This window comes from Grampus griseus (genome assembly GCF_964374135.1).
Source record: "Grampus griseus genome assembly, chromosome: 11".
Taxonomy (NCBI): Eukaryota; Metazoa; Chordata; class Mammalia; order Artiodactyla; family Delphinidae; genus Grampus; species Grampus griseus.
In genome coordinates this window covers 98,641,086-98,663,976 of record NC_139005.1, presented here as the reverse complement: position 1 = coordinate 98,663,976, position 22,891 = coordinate 98,641,086, and the positions used below count along the sequence as shown (strand labels likewise).

The window sequence follows — 22,891 nt, the reverse complement described above, 5'->3', positions numbered from 1 at the left end:
GATTTTCAGAGGTGAGGAGTAGACCACGGTCATTCCAGGGTGCCCCAGGCTGGGTTCTCCTTGATATCATCTGGCCGGGCCCTCTGCAGGGACACCCACGTACCCACACACGTTCTGCTGATGCCGTCGAAGTAGTAGCCGGCCTTGCACTCGCAGCGGAAACTTCCAGGGGAGTTCACACAGTGATGCCCCGGCCCACAGGGCTCAGAGGGCGGCAAGCACTCATCCACATCTTGCAAAAGAGAAAGACACGGTGAAGAACCTTTAGCGTGCCGGGGGCTTTTTGCCCTAAGATGATCAGAAAGGAAGGAGCCAACTAAAACATAATGGACAAAGCGGCATCATTGAATTCTTAACCCGATTTCATAGAGCACCTACGATGTGCCAAGTCCATGCTGGCGAGATGGCTGACGCAGACGCAGCCTCTACCCTCGGGGGCCTCCTGCTGCTCTGGGCCAGCAGTGACCCTAGTTAAGGCAGGAAGTGCCCAGTGACTGGGCAGAGGCTGAGGAAGTGCCCTGGGCGTTACAGGGAGGAGACTCCTCGGTGTGGCAGGGATCTGGGCAGGCTGGGCGCACAATGCCCTTGCCCAAACCCAAAGGAATGTAGGTGAAGAGGGAAGCACGTAAGAGCAAACACCACACAGGGAGGAAAGGGCACCTGGATCATAAAGTTTGTGAGCTTGGGGCCAACTCGGGAGGACTGACTTGTAAGCAGAGGGCATCTGTCCTCTGTCTGCCGCCAATGGGGGGCCATCACCGACGGCGGCTGTGAGCAGGGAGGCGCGAGAGAGCTTTCAGCTCAGGAGGAACCAGACAGACTGAAGGGGCAAAGCTGGCGGCAGTGGGTGGGTTGGCATTCTACTGCAACGGTGCAGGCTATAGCCAGTAAAGACCTATGCTTGGAGATCAGCAATGGGATGGACGGACAGGTGCAAACAGCTTCCTTTGGGGATCTGCTCTCTCCTTCCAGGGAAGGGAGGGCTGTGCTGGGAGCAGACCAAAAGTCCATTTCAAATAGGTTTTCTTTTTTTAATACCAACCAACACAGCGGGTCCCCTCCTCATTGAGATGGTAGCCACGGCCACAGTTGGGCACATTCTTCTGGCATGTGTAGGAGCCCTCCGTGTTGATGCATGTCTGCCCCACAGGGCATGGGGCACTGATACTCAAACACTCATTGATATCTACAGGGGGAAAGACAGAGACAACGGGGTTAAACCCGGAGGGCTTCCCCAAACCCAACCCCTGGATCTCCAAAGAAATCCCATTTCCCTCCTCTTCATAAAACCACGAATGCAGTTACGACGATGCCCTCGCCCTGGACCACACAGCAGCCTCCCAACTGGCTCCCAGATTTCAGCAGCATACCACACCGTAACGACCCCTCCCCGGTCCATCCTCCTGCCCCTACACCCGCAACACTTCCATCTTCCACTGCACAGAATCCGAAGCTGCCCGCCCGTGAGTCCCACACGGTGAACTTGGCAATTCAGGTGCCGTCCTGTGTTCACATACTCCACACGGTTAAAGAGGGTCTTCCCTGAGCTGAGCAGTGGCTGAGGGGCAGAGGCGGCCGCCCCCTCGGTGCCGGCACTCGTGCTCTGCGCTCCTCCAGTGACTGGCTGGCCCCCGCGCCCCACTCCCCAGTCTCACTCGGGTCCATCTCTCCTGCAGCCCAGGCTCCAGCCCTAGCCTCCAGCGGCCACTCAGATCCCGCCTCTGTGCCTTTATTCACAGTTCCTCCCTGGGAAGCCAGCGCCCCGGTCTGAACGTGCCTTTCTTACAGCTTGGGCACGACCTTCTCCCATATCCCCACCCCCATTCCGGGCTCCACGGGGCCTGTGTGCACTCGCGCCCCCGGGGAAGGGCTGCTCTAAGCTCTCCGCACGGTGGCTCCCTCCCCGACTGGACACGCCTCTGATGGGGGACCATGGGGCGTGCATTCCCCCTTGATGAACACATGCCCGGCGGGTGTGAACCAGTAAACCAAGAAGGAGAACTGGGTTACACGTGTGTTCACTGATCGCACTGAGATTCAGTGCCAAACTGCACAGATTGAACTTCCTACCAGGAGTATTCTCCCAGAAGGCCCTAAGGTTTCAAGAATCACCTATAAACATCTAGGGGGGCCAAGAGAAGGGGGTGATGGTAGAGGACCAGCTGTACTTTTCCCCTCGCAGCCAAGGCCCACCCTCCTCGGACAAATGGGCAGCCCGACTCCCTCCCCATCCTGGTGTCAGCCTTTGTGCTGCCGGTCTTGCAGTGCAGCACTTTACAGTTTACAAAAGCTTTCACCTCCAGTACTGCCCTGCAAGTTAGGCAGGAAGGGATTATCTGCATTTTATAAACAGGAAACTCCCCGAGCCCAAGGCTGGGACCCACTCAGGTCTAGAATCAGGGTCTCCCGCCTCCCGGCCAGGACGAGGGCCCCTAAACCTGGCGTGGGCGAACCACAACCCGCCGGCCAAATCCCACCCCCTGCCTGTTTTTGTAAGTTCAGTTCTACTGGAGCACAGCCAGGCCCATTCCTTTACGTAGTGCCCACGGCTGCTTCCACGTGGCTGTGACGGAGACCCTTCGGTCGACGAGGTTGATATTTACTCTCTAGTCCTTCTCAGAAAAAGCTTGGCCCTGTGTCGAGAATGAATGCAGTGTTTAGAACTTTTCCCGCTGCCAAGCAGGGTGGAAGCTTTCCCTTTCTGCACTCGGCTTTTGCTTTCTTTTTTGCAAATAAAGAGGGACATAACTTTTGAAATAAAAAACATAATTTTTAAAACGAAAGACTCCTGAACTTGGTCGTGGCACTTGACTGTGAACTAGGCTGTGAACCTGATTGTGGGCGCACAAAAAGCGGGACTGCCCCACCCTCCCAGGGTGCTGAGACGAGGGGCGCCTCTAGGACCTCTGAAGACCCAAGTTCGGGGGTGGGTGCTGGGCTGCGGCCAGTCCTGGGCCCCCGGGCTCCTGCTCTGGAGCCTCCCCCTGTAGAGCTGCACCCCTGCAAATCGGGGGTGGGGGCGGGTGGGAACCGAGGCTAAGTCGAGACTTGCAACGGTCCCTTCTTTGTGGAAATCGGGCTGATTTTGCCATGAGTCAGGGTTTCCATCCCCGGCAGATGCCATCCTCCGCGGAGCCCCCTGCAAGTGCGCTGCAAGTCTAGGCAGGCCCCTCCTCCCTCCTGGCCCTGGGAGAGCTGTCAGCCTCCGGCTCACCCGGCCTCCTTCTGGGAGCGAGGACAGCCCCCCTGCTGGCAGGAGGCTGGCGAGGGGCCAATGCAGCCAAGCTGAGGCCCCCGCGGCTCAGAAGCCTCGCCTGCCCTTGAAAGGGGAGCGTTAGGCACAAAGACTGGGGTTGGCTTCAGACGAGGCCCCTGTCCTAAGGGGTTGATGTTCTATTTGCCTTTAGATATCCTGGGATGGTAATAAAAGCGGGGAAGGACTTTCAGTCCAAACTGCCATTTCAAATCAAAGATCAATACGGATTTATCTGCAAGAGGGTGAGACAGAAGAAATCCTCGGCCCCTTGCTCGTGGCGTACCAGCCTTTCCAGGGGGGGCGACGGGGCAGCTCCAGGAAGGGTGAGTTCTGACTAGTGGCGCCTGCAGCGCAGAACAAGGGAGATGACTCTCTGACCTCAAAGGGAGGACCCGGAAGCTTCTGCTGAGCAGAGGGCAAGGGCAGCCCGGCAGACCTGGACTCAAACGCCAACAGCATACAGTGATCTGGCCAGATGGCTAGTCTCGGGCGACTGCAGGAGAAAGCGGGGACCACCTCCTGTCTGTAGAACAGGTCACTCTGGCCGCTACTCCCGTGCTCGCCCCTGCCCCACGCTGCCTCTGCAACTGAAGCAGTCTCACCCAGACCTCCTCTTTTTACTAAATTCCATGGGATCTGCTTTCATTTCACATTGATCTTCCTCCGATATCAACGCAGTATTTTGCCATTTTAACCATTTTTAAGTGTACAGGAGAGTGGCATCAGGCACATTCAGTGTTCTGCAACCAGCAGCACTGTCCAGTCACAGACCTCATTCCTCATCCCAAGCAGAATTCCACCTGTTAAGCCATAACTCCCCACCCCTGTCTCCCAGCCCCTGGCAACCGCCATTCTACTCTCTGTCTCTATGAACTTGACTCCTAACACGGAGTATCTTCTAAAACCATTTTTTAATACACAGGGCACTTCACAACCACCTTGTTTAATCCTTGCCTCAAGCCTACAAGCCAGATATGATGATTATTCCCATTTTATAGAGGAGGAAGTTGAGGCTCCGAGGAAGTAAATGACCTCAGGTCACTTGGTTCAACACCAGATGTCTCTGACCTCAAAACACAAGCGCTTTCATCTAAACCAGAGATTGCTAAACTATAGCCGTGGGGCCAAACCCAGCTGCCGCCTGTGTTTGTAAATAAAGTTTTATTGGGACACAGACCCACCCACTTGTTCAACACCGCCATGGCTGCTTTCCAGCTCCAACCGCAGAGCTAAGTAGTTGCAGCGGAGACCACACAGCCCACCATGAATAACTTATTATCCAGTCCTTTATAGAAAAAGCTTGCTGACCTCCGTTCTATACACTACGCAGTGCCCCATCACTGGACGGTTCCCCCACCTGGCGGACCCGTTAGCCCTGGCGGCAGCATCTTACCAATACAGTTGCCTAGAGCATCTTGTATAAAGCCGCTCTTGCACTGTAGCTTGGGTCTGCAGCGGAAGGATCCCAGAGTATTCTGACAGATAAAATCGGGGAGGCAGTTATGAATACCACTCTCACACTCGTCAATATCTGGTACATCATAAAAAAAGGAAATTGTTAGCAAGAGTCCTGCCACAAGCATCTTTCAACACTTTAAAATCACAAGAATTTTTTTTTTTTTTAATGCTCATTACTCAGACTATAACCCCAAACGTTCCAATAGAGAGGTCACATTCCAAAAGGGCCTTAGCCAAATGGTGCTCGTGTTTCTAAAGATTCAAAACTGACTTTTCCCCCAAGGATCTTATGATGCAAATTTTCTGTTATGTGATAAATAACCCAGGCATTTTCCTGGCAATATGTGGTTTGATTTGGTTCTCATTTCAGGCATGTTTAGTTTAGATTATAAAGCGACGATGATCTTAAGTGGCAATAAACACTGTCCCTATAAACTTATTCACTCTGCAGTCCTCGCAATATTCCAGATATTAACAATGATGATTGTCGTGACTGGACGTTGGCTGCCCTTCCCTTGAAGTTCATGGCGTCAAATGTTCAAAAGTGTATACTCAGCTGGCTGGGCCCCTGGGTTCTCGAGGTCCACACCGCCCAGGGAGTCTGCAGGGGTGGGGAGGACTGAGCTCATCCAAAGGCCCTCATAATTCAAACGACGTTTTTACACAAGTGGTCTTGTCGTTCTGAAGGGCTGGAAACCCTCAGCAGAAAACTATGTTCTAACAGATCCTCATCAAAGGCTTATCTGCTAAATAACATCTATGGTTTGGCGGGGGAAAGCCAGCAGCCAGAAATGTCATGTTTTTTTATGCAGCGGAAGGGAATATGCTTTGAACTTCAAGGAAACCTGGAATCAGATGGAAGGCAGCTGTTGTGCAAAAAAACAGCTCGGGGGTGGGGGGACTGGAAAGCACATGTGAGCACCTGAAATTCACCTCTGGTCTTGTTTTTAAATGAGCGTGTTCTAAGCCTTTTCAGAAATCCAAACTCTCCACTGTCATTAACTCAGCATTACGGTAAAGGAGGTAAATCTTCACTAATAACAGGGTTGGCCAGTGCCCCAGGCAGCCAAAGGGGGGACACGGCACCACGGAGCCCAGACCCCAGGGAGCCCAGTGCCACTTCCCCATCGCATCATACGCACTTCCGGGGGATGGGGTTTTGAGACTCGGAGCTCATCCTACCTTTGCAGTCATTGCCCTCTGTGAGCTCATAGCCAGTCCCACAGCTGCTGTCGCGCTGGCAGCGGAAAGAGCCCACTGTATTGATGCAGGATTCTCCAAGACGGCAGTTTTGGCCGCCCATGATACATTCATTGATATCTAGGAGAGACACAGGTGACGCAGGTGTAACCAGCAAGAACAACCGACCCTCATGCTTTATCAGAAGGAATGTACCAGAGGGCACGATGGGATCGACCCCCCGCATCCACCAAGCTCCCCAGGCGCGTGCGTATTCAGGCCGTGCACCGGAATGGAGCCCTGGGCGCTCGCCATCAGTGCAAAAGCAAAAGCAACGGCTTCTCTGCCCTGCTGAGCTATTTCAGACGTACTGCTCTTCCTGAGCACCTGCTAAGCAAGCACCAGGCCCTGAACTGGACTCGTGTGATCCTAGAGAACCCCCTATTCGGGGCTACCACCTCCCTCCGTCTCCCCCATCTCACAGGTGAGAGGCCAAGAGAGGCTGAGGGATGTGCCCAGGGCCACTCAGCAGATCCTGGATTCAGAGCCCGGTCACACCCCAAACCCAAACCCTTTTCACAGCACGGTGTTTACATCCTGCTGGAGGACAGCCGTGGCCGGAAGCCAGGCGCTGCAAACTCCAGGAGACGCTGGGAAGCCGGTCCTGGACCGTTCTTCACCTACGAATGGGGCCCCAAGTTGTGCAAAGCAGGCCCTGCTTGGCTGTCAGGCAGAGGCAGAGGCTCCCGGGGCAGGACGACGTTTACCTTCACAGGAGACGCCGTCCGGGAGCAGCTGGTAGCCCACAAAGCAGGAGCAGACGACCTCCTCCCCCGTGTCTCGGCACTGCTGTTTGCAGGGCCCGCCGCCTGGAGTCAGAGCAAACGTGAGCGGAGGCCAGGTGCACCCCGGAGACCTCCTGGTTTTTTCCAGGTGTTTGGATGGGGTCAGAGAAAGCGCCCTCAGGGTAGGCTGACACAGAAGGGCAGGCTCCCCAGGCTGGAGCCCACTGCAGCCTTCACAGCGCCCTCCCTTCCCACGCGAGACCCCCCGGGGCTGCGGCTTCAGGTCGCAGCCCTGATCTGACAGATCGGGGTGGGGGTGTGCGGGGCCCCGATATCCCATTTCCACCGCCACTGCCTCAGCTCCGGCCGCCCGCTCCCCTGGCTCTCTGAGCATCACTTGGTACCACCCTCCAACCAGGCTTCCTGCAGGGCGGCCAGCGTGATGCCCAAAGAGCAAATCCCATGGGGACAAAACCTCTACCGGGCAAAGATTCCAGGGAATAAAATTCTGACTGCTGCCCGGGGCCTGCAGGGCCCCGCCCACTTCTCCAGCCTCTTCCCTTCTCCCCGCACCCCACCCCATGACCCACCAGTGCCCAGCTGCTGCGGGTCTGCAAGTCCCCGCTCCCACTGCCACAAACCCCCTGCCAGTGTCATCTCCCTGGCTAACCCATCCTCAGCCATTGCAAGCCAGCTATCCCCTCCCCCAGGGAGAGCCTCGCACGCCCCCCAGAGAGGATTACGAGCCTTTCTGGGGTTCTCTGCCCTCCCTTCCGCCTACCCCCAACCCCCAGCCCTCTGTGCCGAGTGTCACTGTACACCAACCACAACATTTTGTGATTAAACTGGCTCCCTAATGAAAGCCCAACCACAAGGCAAGCCACTGAATGAGCTCGGGGAGCAGACTTGCCAGTCCAGACATGCGGGAATGTTCCATAAAGGGAAATAAAGTCTTAGCATATGGAAAACAAAGGTGCAAGGCTCTAGTGACTTTTTTTTTTTTTTGATGTGGACCATTTTTAAAGTTTTTTTTTTTTAAAAAAAAATATATATGTATATATATATTTATTTATTTGCTTGTGCCAGGTCTTAGTTGTGGCAGGCGGGCTCCTTAGTTGCGGCATGAGAACTCTTAGTTGCGGCATGCGTGTGGGATCTAGTTCCCTGACCAGGGATTGAACCCGGGCCCCCTGACTCACTGGGAGCACGAACGGAGTCTTAACCACTGTGCCACCAGGGAAGTCCCAAGGCCCTACTGACTAAATCTGCAAACGCCTCTCTTATGAGACCAATGACTAACACAGATGGTACAGCTGGAGCTCCAGCCGCAAAATGAAGTATCACTCACCCCCGCCCCCTAAGGGGCTCCCAGCCTTGGGGGTCACCGTTCACAGAGTCTGTGGGCTGTGGTGGGAGAGCTCTGCACACCAGCTCCTCAAGCGGCCCCTTCTCTACAAGCCCACCCTCTCCCTCGCTCGCCCATCAGGCCCCAGGTAGGAGGAGAGGAAGGGAAGGAGCCTGGGAGTGCAGACAACAGGGCCTTACAGCTGACTCCCAGCCAAAGGGCTGCGGTCAGGCTCCCAGCGAGATTAGCACTGACTTCCCCTCGGGCTTCATTAACCACCAGCTAGTCCTGGGGTGGGGGGGGCCAGTCTCACCTCGGCAGCGGTCATTCAGGTAGGGGTCCTCTTGTCCCTCCTCGATCTCAGAGACCTTAGCTGAGGGGGAAGAGGCAAACACAGGTTTGTCCACACACAGTGCCCACGTTAACACAGAGGCAACGCCGAGCATCTTCTCTTGTAAATATCACGCAGTAACGCCTGTTGGTACATCTTATAAAAAGCTCAGTGTTCATTTTATCCTTTTTAAAAACAGAGTCACACTTATAAATGTAGCCAAATCTCTAAAAGATCTATTATAACAGAAACAGCACTGGCACAAGGGTCTGTCTGTAGTCATCAACTTAATGCTGAGTGTGGTTACATTGTCCACATTACTCAAATATTTCTGCAAATGCAGTCACGGCCCTACTATAAACTAAGTCACGTCTTCCAAACCGAAAACAATGCACCTGGTAAAAGCTTATGGCTACAGGTTGAATTGTGTCCCACCCCCCCCAAACCCCAGAAGATGTTGCAGTCCTCATCCCCAGTACCTGGAAATGTGACCTTAGTTTGGAGAAGGGTCATTGCAGACAATTAAGTTAAGATGAGGTCATTAGCGTGGGCCCTAATCCAATGATGAGTGTCCTTACAAAAAGGGGAAATTGGGACTCAGTGACAGACACGCAGAGGAAAAGAGGTGTGAAGAAACAGGGAGAAGACAGCCATCTACAAGCCAAGGCATACCTCATGCTCCCAGCAGCTGGGAGAGAAGCCTGGAGCAGATGCTCCCAGAGGCCTCAGAAGCAGCCGGCCCTGCCGACACCTCGGTCTCGGACTTCTGGCCTCCAGACTGTGAGACAACACATGTCTGTGGTTTAAGCTCCCCAGTCTGTGGTGTTTATTACAGCAGGAAATGAATTCACTTATTTTATACACTTTGCCTGCAAAGCTCAATGTAGTGCCGGACATCAACAGTCACTCACTCAGTTCATTCAACAAAGGTATCTGAGTATCTGCTCTGAGGGTCAAGCCCTCGGCACAGACAAGGCCCCTCCTCTCAGTAATTACAACAGGATAGAGAGGGACCCAGCGGGAGACCTGGGCCCTCATTTTAAAGGGTTGTATTCCCTTGGCAATTCTGGTATAGAAGAAACGGAGTAGTCCTTCTAACCTGGGTGGGTAGACCCCAGAATTCCTAGAATACTTGAAAACCCAAGTGCTCTGCGGATGAGGACCTTCCGCAAGATGGAATGACAGTGACCACAATTCAATCACAATCCAACAGCCATTACATTACAACGCTGGGGGGGGGGGAAGCATAAAGCAAAGGTATCCCCAGCACAGCCACACCTACACAAGAGAAGCCAAGAGAGGCAGAAAAAAGACTGGAAGGAAACGTGACCTAATGGAAACCATATTTATCTCCATGTTGACTTCCTCTTCCTTCTACCTTCCCGTGTCTTCTAAAATGCCTACAGTGAGCACATGATACACACACACTGGAAAAGCAGACATCAGGAGAAAGACACATATTAGTAATTCTGCTGTAAGTTTCAGCGTAACAATTTATAGACACTAACTAGGCATAAGGTGTTATTTTTTAGGGGTTATTAAGATATGGTAAGGTTTCCTAAATAATCTGAAGAAGTTTTCAGCGAGGGAGGAGCGAAGCCAGAGACACTCAGGGTGTGAGTCGTCTCTCGGTTAGGAGGCCGGGAGCACCTTTGCTCAGGTTTAATGTCGGTGCAACTAGAGATGATCATACTAAGTGAAGCAGGTCAGAAAGAGAAAGACAAATGCCACATGATATCACTTACATGTGGAATCTAAAATATGACGCAAATGAACCTATCTATGAAACAGACACAGACTCTCGGACACAGAGAACAGACTTGTGGTTGCCAAGGGGGAGGGGGGTGGGGGGGGATGGAGTGGGAGGTTGGGGTTAGCAGATGTAAGCTATTAGATAGAGAATGAATAAACAACAAGGTCCTACTGTAGAGCACAGGGAGCTATATTCAATATCCTGGGATAAACCACAATGGAAAAGAATATGAAAAAGAATGTGTGTGTGTGTGTGTGTGTGTGTGTGTGTGTGTGTGTATGACTGAATCACTTTTCTGTGCAGCAGAAATTAACACAACACTGTAAATCAACTATACTTCAATTTTTAAAAAAGAGAGAAAAAAAGAAAAAAAAAGAATGTTTAACTTGGGGACTCTTCATTCACTTGGTGCACTCCATCCCAGCAAAGCCCAAGTCCCTGCCATGTGCCAGGCACAGGCCAGGGTGTCCAGACCTCATCCTCCAAAGGACTCATGGTAAGAAGGCCAGGAGGACTCATGAGAAACTATTTATCACTCAGGTGATGAGGTCATCAAGATTTCCACAGCATTTTTCAGGAGCCAGCAAGCCTGGCAAAGAATGCCAGAAAAGGAATCTTGAACTGAGGCTTCCACAGCCTCAGTCTCCCAATCTGTAGAATGGACATAACCAAGATACGCCCTAGCACAGTTCATCCCAAAGGAACAGGGTTCTTTCCCCCATCTTAGACCAATACTTTGATCACTTATAATATAGATTATTAGAAAAACTAAGATAAGAAAACAGACATGTAAGTCCCAATTTTATATTTAAACAGACATGTTACTCTATCAAATGCTTATAGAAGTTTCTAAAAGCTTACTCCCAACTTCTGCACTTGTTTTGTTGCAGGCCAGCACTGGTCTGCGGGCCCGCTACGGTAGCACACAGTAGGCCCACAATAAATGTCAGTGGAAGACAGGAAAGCAGGTCTGTGTCTGGGTGAGGAGGAAACACAGGGAAGTCCTCATAGAGACACTGAGTAAAGTCTGAGGCAAGAAATGAAGCAGATAAAAGACAAGGGAGAAATAAGACATCTGGAGCAACAGAAAAGCTCAGAGATCATTAATGAAACAAGACATAAATCAACAAAAGTCCTCCCTGGAGACACAGGAGAAATCCTCCATCAGTATGAAGAATTTGAGTTTGTTTAAAGTGAAAATGTCATCCATGATTTCAAAAGTCAAGGAAGGAGCCAGAATGTGGTTCCAATCCCCCTTTATGACTAAAATATCTGAAATCAGCCCCACGGCGGCCATGGGGCCCTGGACTTGAGAAATCAAAACAAAGAATGAAAGCCTGGTCGTTGGACCGAGGACCCCAAAGCCACATGAATGGATGGCCTGACTCACTGGTCTGTGAGCTCGCCCTTCCGAGCCCCTTCCTGCCCCTTTCCCATTTTTAACAGAGGGCAGACGGAGCTCAGAGTGAGAAGGCAAAGGTCCCAGTCACGCAGCAAGCTTGGGGCAGAGCAGATGCTTGAAATTTTCCAGGGCTCTTTCCATTATGGCACAGGAAACCATTGCATAAGTGGAAGAGATGATTAGACAACCAAGAAGTTTCCTGAACCATGTAACTGAATCATGAAGCCCCAAGGTTTCAGGATTTATGTGGCTTCCGACAAATGGAGGGTGGAGACTGAACTGGTGGACACACAGCTGGGAGCCCTCTTGAAGCTGCTCTTGGGGTCATCTGCCCCTTTGCTGAATAAATATCTAGTGTTTGAATGCTCACAGCCTGCTATTAATGAGTGTTGCCCCTGCTATTAACGACTGGTGCCCCCTGCCTCAGCTCCAGATGGAGAGGTGGCACTGGCCAGGCATCGGAAGGCCAGCGCTCCCCCTCCTCTGTATGTCAGCCACGTGATCGTTTTTTTTTTAATAATTGTGATTTTTTTTTAAAGATTTTTGGGTTTTTTTGAGGTGGACTATTTTTAAAGTCTCCATTGAATTTGTTACACTGTTGCTTCTGTTTTATGTTTTGGTTTTTTGGCCCCAAGGCATGTGGGATCTTAGCTCCCCGACCAGGGATCGAACCTGCACTCCTTGCATTGGAAGGCGAAGTCTTAACCATTGGACCACCAGGGAAGTCCCCTGGCCACGTGATCCTGAGTGCCAGGTCCTCCTCTGTGAAACAAAAGCACGGCCGGCCACCCACGCTGCCCAAGGCGGTTGGAGGGATGGGACGAAATGTGATGGCAAACCCTTTATACCCCTTCTCCCATTTAATCCCAGCAACCTGAGGACGTAGGACTCTAATTATCCCCTTTTCACAGATGAGGGAACTGAGGCCTGGATACACCAGTTTGCCCCCCAAATACATGTCAGGACAGGGACATGAACACAGATTTGTCAGATCCCAGATCCCAAGTCCTCAGTTTCACTCCAGGACAGTGACAAACGTGACACTGCTCTGACAACTAGAACCCGTCTCTTCTGAGTTAAGACGATGGTAAATGTACGTGCCCACACTGCCTGTGATGGTCAATTTTATGTGTCACCTTGGCTGGGCCACGGTGCCCAGATATTTGGTCCAGCGCTAGTCTGGATATGGCTGTGATGGTATTTTTTAGATGAGTTTGACATTGAAATCAGCAGACTTTGAGTAAAGCAGATTGCCCTCCATCATGTGGGTGGGCCTCGTCCAATCAGGTGAAGGCCTTAAGAGAAAGAGTGACCTCTCCCAAGTAAGAAGGAACCCTGCTAGCAGACGGCCTTTGGACTCGAGCTGCAACATCAGCTCTCCCCTGGGTCCCTGGCCAGTGGGCCCACCCTGCAGATTTCAGACCTGGCAGCCCTCACAACTGTGTGAACCAATTTCTTAAAATGTCTCCAAGTCCTATTGGTTCTGTTTCTCTGGATGACCTTAACTAATTGCACTGCCCAAGAGGAAAGAAAGGGGGTAATTACCTGCTTCTTGAAGGTCCCCAACGTCCCCCGGGGCAAACTCTGCTGTCTCCTGGCCCTTGACACAGCATGCCCGGAAGACCAGCCCACACTGGTAGCCGACCATGAGGCTGTACTCGCAGCTCTGACCCTGGGCCTGGGCCGCCCTTCCCAGCAGGCAGCAATGGCAGCACCTCTGCAAACACAGGAGGAGACTCCCGTTGGGGAAGCCAGACACAGGACACAGTGGATCCCCACGGACCTCTCAGCCCCGCCGTGTTAATGCTCCCTGGACGGTGATGACATGTGCCTGACCTGGGCTGCATCTTCTACATGTTGGCAGGAAACAGCAAAGCAATCCAGGCCCGAAGGCTGCTGCCCCCAAATCTCGCAGGTCCTGATTTTGAAAGGAACCTTAAAGGGCCTCATCCCAGCACACGCTCCATGATACCTGACTGCCCCCCAACACCCCTGCCGGCCCAGCTTCCACCTCCAGGAAGAGGGGGTTAGGAGGGGGCCTTCTGGGGCTCACACAAGAGCTCCCTGAGGGTCCATGACTTCTGCGTGGTCTGAGATTTCTCTACCACGCCTGGAAGGATGAACATGCACCTCGTCTCTTCCCGCACTGAGTGAGGGTGCTTCAAGCAGCAGGAAGGGAACCTCAAGCCTGGTCATCAAGTGAGGAACAGAGTTGCTGCCTGTCACCTGGACCCCAGTGTTTCCAAAAGTCACAGCTGAATCCCAGGGACAACATTCACCCGGGCACATGAAAAGCCCCATTTCAGTCCTTATCATTCTAAGAAAAGCATAAGAGCTTTCCAGAAGGTCCACAGCAGGAACAGAGGAGGCGTGGCTTTGCTTGAGTCTCGTAGAGGTTGACGGGTCTCCCATCCGCTCATTCTATAGCCTCTGCTGCCGGAAAGAGTGGGAGCCTCAGTTACCTCCCCCACCTTTTAGGCCATGAGGCACCCTTCCCGGAAACACAGACCACGCATCTGCCAAAGCCATCCGTTTCCACTCCCCTTAGAAAGTTCCATGCCTTTCTCTCAAGTCGGGGGACACTGGCGGAAGTGTCTGCCGGGCAGACAGCGTCTGCAGAGCCCCAACCCTTCCTGGGAGGCAGTCACTGAACACGTAAGGTCCTGGCTCCTAGGCCCCCTTGACCAGATCAACCCCCCTCGCCCCCGCCGCCAGCTCTCTCACACCAGAAGCCTCCTCCCATGAAAGCCCACAAAGGCTGAGGGGCGGGCAGAGGGGCTCTGGACCCACGGCTCCTCTACGTGGAATCTCCCTACACATTCCGACCTGCGTGGAAAGAGAATCCCCGGAAAGGAACCCACACACCCCGTCTCGGGATCCAGACTTCATTCCAATGCTTGCTCCTTGAAATTACTGCAGGGCCTTCCTAACTGGGAACGGGGGCATCTTTCTTCCAGGGAATTCATCTTTGTCACCTGGCACCTCCAACAGAAACCCAGATGTCCAGGTTAATTAACTTTCCAAACCTGAGTGCCTTCTGGTCGGGCTGTTTTTCTCCCTCAGTAGGTGGCAAGAGAGGGACAGCCTGGTTTATTTGCAGTCTTCAGACCTGGGAACGCTCTCGGTAACCTTTCCACATCCGTGCAAAGATGCAGGCCTTCCACAGTGACAGGGGTCCTGAGTGACCTGGCCCGGACTTGGAGTCCCAGGATGGATTACGGCCTTCATTCACAGCTGACCTTTGGGCAGGGTTCCCTCTGGGCCAGATGGACCACACTCCCAGCTCTGCCTCACCAGATCCCTCCCTTGCTGGTCCTGAAGGGACCCCTGCTGAGAGGCCACTTTGGAGTGTGGGCCTCTCTGAACCTCAGTTTTCTCTTCCAGGGCGGTTATGGAGGTCACGTGTCATCAGAGGCGTTGGCGGGGGCCCATCCTGAACTCTGACTAGTTCGGGAGAGCAGAGAAGCTGGAGGGCCTCCAGAGTGGGGTGGGGAATGCCTATCTGAATTGAGAAGAGGCTTCAGAAGGCCCTGAGCCCAGATAACCCCTGCTCTGACCTCCACATTCCTGTTTGAAGCCCCGGGACTGGCAGTCTTCAGGGCAAGGCTGGGTCACTCCATCCCTGTTTCCCCGGTGTCGGACAGGGCCCGGGGTGTTGTCCAGGGTTTACTGAATAAACTGGAGGAGGTGGGGAGACTTGAGTGTCCCTCCTCCCCCCCGAGTTGAGCACAATGCGCTGTTCATAAGGAAAGGCATCGAGGTCGGGGGTGCAGGGAGGAGCGCCCCAGGCCTCCTGCTGACGCAGTGGCTGCTGAGCTGGGAGGGGCCCAGGTCCTCACCTTCACGAACATGGCCTCGAGGCTGGTGTTGTCACCATGCGGCACGGTGCAGCCGTCCTGCTCGTTGGCCAGGTTGATGCCCGTGGCACAGTGCAGCTCCTCTAGCTGGCTATGACAGCACTGCTCCTGGACCATCCTGTGGGCAGAGGGGGCAGGCTGGCCCAAGGGCTCTGTGGGGCGGGGGGCCCACCAGCTGGTACTCAGGGCCTGGAAGCAGTAGCCCCTCGGGGATGGGAGCTCTGTCATCTTTGGGTGTCCCCCCTTCCCCATCCCCTCCACTCATCCACAGACACACACACAACGCCTTCATACAGAAGGTGCCCAACAGTGTTTAATTAGGAAGACTGGATGCAGGGTGGTATCTGGGAGTGGAGTCGAGAGCCCCAGTTGTGTGGCCAGAGCTCCAGTTCACCTCTGTGACCTCTGAGCCCCAGCCACAGAAAGTTCCCACCTATTTTAAAAAACAAAAACAGCTGATTGCTGACTCTGGGCCAGACCTTCTGATCCTTTATCAAGTTGAATCCTTCCCAACACTCATCTCCAGTTTCCGGAATCAGAGGAAACAGCTCCAGAGAGGTGGAGTAGCCTGCCCAAGGCCACGGAGTGAGGGATGGTGGCAACGGTGACACCGGGCCGTGGCAGCCACGTCTCCCAGCCCCGTTGAGGGCTCCGGGAGGAAGGTCCTCGGAAACCCGAGGACACACGTGCACAAAAGCTTATGTCGCCAGAAGGACCGTCACCTCCCAGGCTTGGTCCCTCAGACACAGCTCCAGGTGGTGAGGGCAGGCAGGTGACGGAAAGCGAGGTGTGTGATCACAGGTGTGGCTCCCACCAGACCCCAAATAACCCTGGCTTTGGCCAGAGCCACCAAGTGCAGGAGAAGCCGTCAGACCTGCACTGGGCCGGAGAGGGAGGGGCCCCGCTGGGCTCCGTGTGCTGCCAGCCAGGCTGCCTCGGCCCCCAGCCTCCACCCTATGGGGCCAGAGCTCTGCACCCGGCTTCCCATGAACTTCTAGAACTGCCCTCAGGCTCCAGGATGGATTTGTCTGCAGAGAGACCTCCGAGATACTGCAGGTTTGGTTCCAGGCAACCACAATAAAGTTAGTCACATGAATTTTTTGGTTTCTTCGTGCATATAAAAATTATCTTCACACTGTACTGTAGTCCAGTAAGTGTACAATAGCATTATGTCTAAAAAAGCAATACATACCTTAATTAAAAAAACCTTCCTTGCTAAAAAATGCTAACCATCATCTGACAACGCGGAGTTGCCACAAACCTTCAATTTGTAAAGAAAAAAAACCACGCAACCTTCAAAGCAATAAAATGAGATATGCCTGTACTCTGCTACCACACATCCACTCGTGCTCTCAGTGGATTTGCAAATGGCGGCATTTCACCGCATTATCAGGGAGAGCAAGCAGATATGCATTCATTGATCCATTCACTCAAAGATATTTATTGACTGAACAGGAAACAAGTGATGTGGAAAAATGGGAGCCCCGATGCACTGTGGGTGGGAAGGTAAAATGGTGCAGGATGGCAGGTACTCCAAACATTTTAAATAGAATGACCATAGGGGGCTTCCCTGGTGGCGCAGTGGTTGGGAGTCCGCCTGCCGATGCAGGGGACACGGGTTCGTGCCCCGGTCCGGGAGGATCCCACGTGCCGCGGAGCGGCTGGGCCCATGAGCCATGGCCGCTGAGCCTGCGCGTCCGGAGCCTGTGCTCCGCAACGGGAGAGGCCACAGCAGTGAGAGGCCCGCGTACCGCAAAAAAAAAAAAAAAAAAAAAAATTGAATGACCATAGGATCCAGCCATCCTACTTCTGCGCATAAACCCAAAAGAATCGAAAGCAGTGACTCAGACAGATATTTGCACACCCACATTCCCAGCAGCGTGATTCATAATCGCCAGAAGACGGGAGCAACCCAAGCGTCCATCAAGGAATAGATGAGCTAAATGTGGTCTGTACATATGATGGACTTGGGTTCGGCCTCAACAAGGAAGGAAACCTTGACACATGTTACAACATGGATAAACCTTGAGGACAGTAAGCTAAGTGAAATAAGCCAGACACAAAAGGAGGAATACTGTGATTCCCCTTATATGAGGGACCCAGCGGAGTCAAATTCATAAAGACGGAAGATAGAAGGGGTGGGCTGGGGGAGGGGGAGTAAGCAGGAGGTTTTCTTTCATGGGTACGAGTTTCACTAGGAAGATGAAAAAGTTCTGGAGATGGATGGTGGTGATGGCGATAGAGTGATGTGAATACACTGAACTATACACCTAAACATGGTTACGATGGCACAATTTGTGTTATGTATATTTTAATGCAATTTTTAAAAAAATGTGGCTGTGGCCCTACTGTGTGCCAGACCTGTACAGAGGCTTCAGGGACGGGGAGAGGGATGGCCTGGTGGGGAAGCTCAGCCTCCCACACCAGGGGGCTTCTGGGGTAGCAGTTACTATGTTCTACCCTGGTGGGGCTGGGCGTCCAGAGAGCTGCTCTCCCCTTGCTGCCTTTCAACTTGGACAAGCAGTCACCTGGCTGCCTGGCTCACCTCCTTCAGGTGCTGGCTCAGACGTCTGTTCTCAGCGAGGCGTCCCCCGACAGCTCTATTTAAAATTGTAAACCTGCCCTGATCAGGAGACCCTGCCTCCTGTCCCTGGGTTTTCCGTTCCCATGACACCTTGTGCCTTCTTACAAACGACAGACTTTCCCATGCCGTCATCTGTATCCTCCGTAGAAGAGATTTTGCCCATTTTGTTCACTGATTCATCTCCATCTTGTCCAGAATGCCCTCAATACGATTTGTGAAATAAATAAATGAAGGGGTTCAGAAAGTGACTGGTAGACGGAAAAACATCATCTGAGGATCCGCCTTAGGTTTTGGCTCCGTGTGTATCCAAATTCCTCCGAGAGACTCGCGGGCTTAATTCAACCCAAGGTTCGAGGCAAATTTATATGTGGGTCCTAAGGCATATGGGCCCTTGGTCGAGGCCAGAAGGCATGGCGATGCATGAGTTGAGGAAACGATCGCCCCCAAACGTGCCATGTGTTAGAGGCTCAGGCAGAGGCCGAACGTGCCCAGCTGGAGTCCATGTGTGCAGAGAGGGGCTGGCCCCTCTGCGGTCCTTGCCAATCCCCTCATCTGCCAGTGGCACCAACCCCAGGCCTCTTGGGCCCCACAGAACTCTCAGTGCCTTCCTTCCTGGACTCTACCCTGGAGGCTCGGGCTGGGGCTCGCCCACCCGTGTGATCCCATTCTCCTCATGCTGAGCTTAGAACAGCACTGAGATCAATAAAGATTTGCCAAATGAATGAGAACTTAAAACCGGAGATCCCGGCAGAATTCCACTTCAAAAGAAGAAAAATGATACCAGAACTACTGAGTTACCAGGTGGTCGCTGGTCTCTGTTTCTTGTATCTTTTTTTTTTTTTTTTTTGCGGTACGCGGGCCTCTCACTGTTGTGGCCTCTCCCGTTGCGGAGCACAGGCTCCGGACGCGCAGGCTCAGCGGCCATGGCTCACGGGCCCAGCCGCTCCGCGGCATGTGGGATCCTCCCGGACCAGGGCACAAACCCGACGTCCCCTGCATCGGCAGGCAGACTTCCAACCACTGCGCCACCAGGGAAGCCCTGTTTCTTGTATCTTTTACCTATTACTAGTAAGAGGACTCTCTTAAAACAGATTGGATTTCTGACCTGCTCTCTCCCTTCTCTGCCTTCATTAAAAACGATAACCCTGAACTTGTTAGAAAATCCCTGCTATCAGCATCGCTGCGCTGCTTGTCACTCCCCCCTGCACACGGCCCCGCTCATCCTAGCACCGTGGCTCTGACTTGGGGCTCAGAGTCATCCGTCGTGTGCCGTCCCCATCCACCGGGCGAGGAAAGCATGGAGGGCTGGGGCGGGGCGGGGGGCGGTTCTTGTTCTCCGGAGCATCCCCTACGGTGGCACCCAGTGCTGCCCCTGGAATTAAAACCCAGTTGTGTTCTTAGATGAGCTGCATCTTACTTTGAGCCCAAGACCACAAGCTTGGCCTCTGACCTCTGCAGATGGTATGGGGTTCAGACCCCGACATTAACTGACAAAGAGGAAAGGGTGCAGGGCAGGCAGCACCTAGGGAAACAGGACCGGGGTGCGGTCAGAGCCCAGCAGCCCAGCAGCTAACTCACTAAGAGGCCTTGGACACAGACGCAGCCCCTGGCCGTGAGTTCAGGGACAAGTCCACCGGCCTCCCTGGGCCTCGGGGCAACAAAAGGCCAATCGCTGGCAGTCAGCGTCCTGGGAGTTGAATAACACGTCTTGAGGACCCTGTCATATGGAAACTCGCACTACCCAGCCAGAGTTCCCTTGGGTCCCACGTGATGAAGTGAGTGGGCCCCACTGGAAACATGTCGGGGGTCAGGGGGAACCTGGACTTGCACCCATATCTGCCCCCAAGAGAGAAGACCTTCCCTCTCGGCCATTCAGGTGATATGACTCACGTTTCAGGAAATCTCTGGCCGTGCGTCTGAAGTTTACAACCCTGCCCAAAATGTAGATCATGGACCGTAATCTCGATGTTCCGACTACCTGGTCTTTTGTTGCAAAAACTCCTACATATCCTGGCTCCCCCCTTGCCTCTTTGGAACAGTTTTCTCAGCATTATCTGAGAGACTGTGTCCCAGGCTTGAAGTCCTCAGAAAGTCCACCAAATAAAACATAACTGTCAAAAACAAAAAAAAAAAGTAGATCATAACACGAATGCCTGCTGCATAGCCAAGAAGGTAGTTTCTCTAGAGCCTGGAGCCCACTGGGGGTTCAAGATACCTCCAAAGCCCAGTCAAGACACTGGTGAGTAGAAGTCAGTAACAAATTCAGTTGTGACTAAAATCCAAATTCACAGGTGGGGCCCAGAGGCCACTGAGTCGCTGACCTCAGTTCCTCCTTCTGTCTGTTGAGGGGTCAGCTGGCTGATGCCTCACTTTGTAAACCTTTGATTTACAAACAGGGCTCCCCGTTTTGGGTTGAATTGTATCCCTGCCTCCCACAATTCTATGTTGAAGTTCTAACCCCAGGACTTCCGAATGTGACTTATTTGGAGATTAAATGGTCATTAAAGAGGTAATTAAGGTTAGGGTGGCCCTAGTGCAATCTGCCTGGCATCCTTATAGGATAAGAGATTAGGACACAGACACACAGAGAGGGGAGACCACGTGAGGACATAGGGAGAAGGTGGCATCCCCAGGCCAGGAGAGACGCCCCAGGAGGAACCAGCCCTGTTGAGACCTTGATCTCAGACTTCTGTCGGCCAGGCTGTGAGACAGTAAATGTCTGTGGTTTAAGCCGTCCGGGCAGAGGGATATGTGCTGGCGGCTCGAGCAGACACATACAGCCCCACAGCCTGGCCTGGTGGTCCCGGTTGCTTCCCTAGCCTTGGTCATTATCACAACCCTGAAAGGAAGCTATCGCTGTCCTCCTTTTACATTTGGGGAAACTGAGGTTCCAAGTTGGCTCAAGTCACACAGCCTGAAAGCCGGCCCAGGAGGGTCCCCAGGGCCCGGCTGCCTCTCAGAGCCCAGTCTGCAAACAGAACGCTTGGCGCTCACCACCCAGCTTCGCTCCACAACTGCCAGCCACCCTCTGACGTTTCCAGCTCGAAGCCACGCTCGGGAGCCAAGATTCTCGCTCTCACTCATCAGACGCGCCATAAATCCTAACGGCGTGGTCTCCCAGTCAATTCAAACAATCCGAGTGCCCCGTCTTCCTTCCTTTGTTTGGTCTATAATGCTTTCGACTTTTCAAGAATTTCCTAAATCGAGATTTACATCCTCCGTCACTGCTGGCAGGCAGCAGTCTCTGCTCGATGCCAACACAAATGCAAAACTCCAGAGTGAGGCAGACAAGCCCCCCCTGCACATTCCTTCCATGGCAGCTCTCCACCTAGCATCCCACAGCTCCAAGCGTCCAAGCAGCTTAGACTCGGATTAGAGGCAGAGAAAATGAACGGATGTCAAGTGATGGAATGCGTTCATACCCTCGCCTCCCCCTCAACCTCTGCTCCCCAGGCAAGCAGATCTGGGTTCAAGTCCTAAGGCCATCAACTACCAGCTGTGCGTACTGGGGAAAGCTCAGTTTCCTCATCTGTAAAATGGGATCAGGAACAGGGTGAAATGAGACGAAGGGCAGCAAACGCCCAGCACAAAGTCGGTGCTTCATAAAGGCTCGCTATTATTTTTACGGTGATGATCAACATTACATTCCTTTATCATTTATTCTAAGCTTACATTCTCCCAAAACTTTGAGGGAGCTTGAGTCAACTGAGGAAGAGAGGAACAAAACTAGTTGATCCAGAGGCTGGCTACTGTATAAAGTAGACAACGGTCTGGCAGAGCTTTTGCTCTGGGACTCGCTTGTCTGCGTTTTCGGGGTCTGAAGGTGGCCCATGCTTTTATCTGCAAAGCATTTGCAGTCACACGATCTCATCCGCCACCCCCAACAACCACCCCCTTGCTGGGTGACTTGGCCACACGGCCCAGGTGCGGCAGCGAGGGCTACAGACCCACATCCCCTTGCTTGCAGCCTGGTGAAATGACGGGATGCCCCGGCAATGCCAGGGTGGCACAGGACAGGTAAGCGGAGTCCCGTACAAGGCCCGTGGGAGCACAGAGGAGGGACGCAGGGGTCACCAGCCCCCCACACCTCCCGCACCCTGGCCCTGGGGGCCCAGCCTCTCCCGGGGGCCTGGCACCCACTGCCCCTTCCTCCCCTGCTGTTGTCTAGAAGAACACTATTCTGGTAGCACAGCGGCACTGGCAAACATACCTGCATTCCTTAGATTCCGAGACGTACGGCAGTGAGCAGTCCCTGTGCTGAGTGGCCATTCGATGTCCGTCTGCACAGCAAGCCTCCATGGGGACGTCTGCGCCTGCCGTGCAGGGAAGAGAACGGGGTGACTGGCGACAGGTGACTCACCTCGGACCCTGCCCAAGGTCCCCTTAGACGGGTGGCCCCCTCAGGTGGCCGAGAGCGCCCCCTCCCGGCCGCACCATCTGGACACCCCTTCCTTAGGTCTCCTCTACAGCATCAGGACGGGGCCGAAAGGCCGCGGCACATCCGGTCCTTCAGTCACTCGACAAACGTGTACTGAAAACGCTGAGTCGCAGGCTGGGAGCACACACTCCTCTCCTCCTAGAAAGGCCTGAAACCTTAACTACTACCTTCCAAATCCAATTCTGACGGGGCTGCAGCTCAGCACCGGGATCCCTGCTCCAGCCAGATGCCGGAAACGGGGATGGGGACCTGCCCAGACGGGGTCCCTGCCTTTGCAGTCCAGAAGAAAGAAAGACCGGTGTTACTGACCAAGGCACGGCCGAGCTGCCGTCCAGCCCAGCGGGTGGGTATCCAGGATGCTGCCGACCCCGCTCCTATGGGGTCACAGATGGTTTCTATCACTAAAAATGAACAGTGCAGAACTGGGGAGGCCTACAGGTGTCCCCCAAACTGGGACAACCAAGGAAGGCATCTCTCAAGAGTGGGGAGCGAACACCAAGGAA

The 22,891-nt window shown here is 53.4% G+C and overlaps 1 protein-coding gene across 2 annotated transcripts in view; it reads right to left on the bottom strand.

Moving 5' to 3' along the window:
• FBLN1 (fibulin 1) overlaps positions 1-22,891 on the bottom strand; it is a 79,106-nt gene that overhangs the window by 42,059 nt on the left and 14,156 nt on the right. For both annotated transcript variants that reach the window (XM_082665076.1, XM_082665077.1), the window contains exons 2-10: positions 22,161-22,263; positions 15,349-15,484; positions 13,055-13,226; positions 8,337-8,396; positions 6,661-6,762; positions 5,897-6,034; positions 4,650-4,787; positions 1,043-1,186; positions 104-232 (exon numbers count right to left, since the gene is read on the bottom strand). In XM_082665076.1, coding sequence (XP_082521202.1) covers positions 104-232; positions 1,043-1,186; positions 4,650-4,787; positions 5,897-6,034; positions 6,661-6,762; positions 8,337-8,396; positions 13,055-13,226; positions 15,349-15,484; positions 22,161-22,263 — 1,122 coding nt within the window. The remainder of the gene's footprint in view (positions 1-103; positions 233-1,042; positions 1,187-4,649; positions 4,788-5,896; positions 6,035-6,660; positions 6,763-8,336; positions 8,397-13,054; positions 13,227-15,348; positions 15,485-22,160; positions 22,264-22,891) is intronic.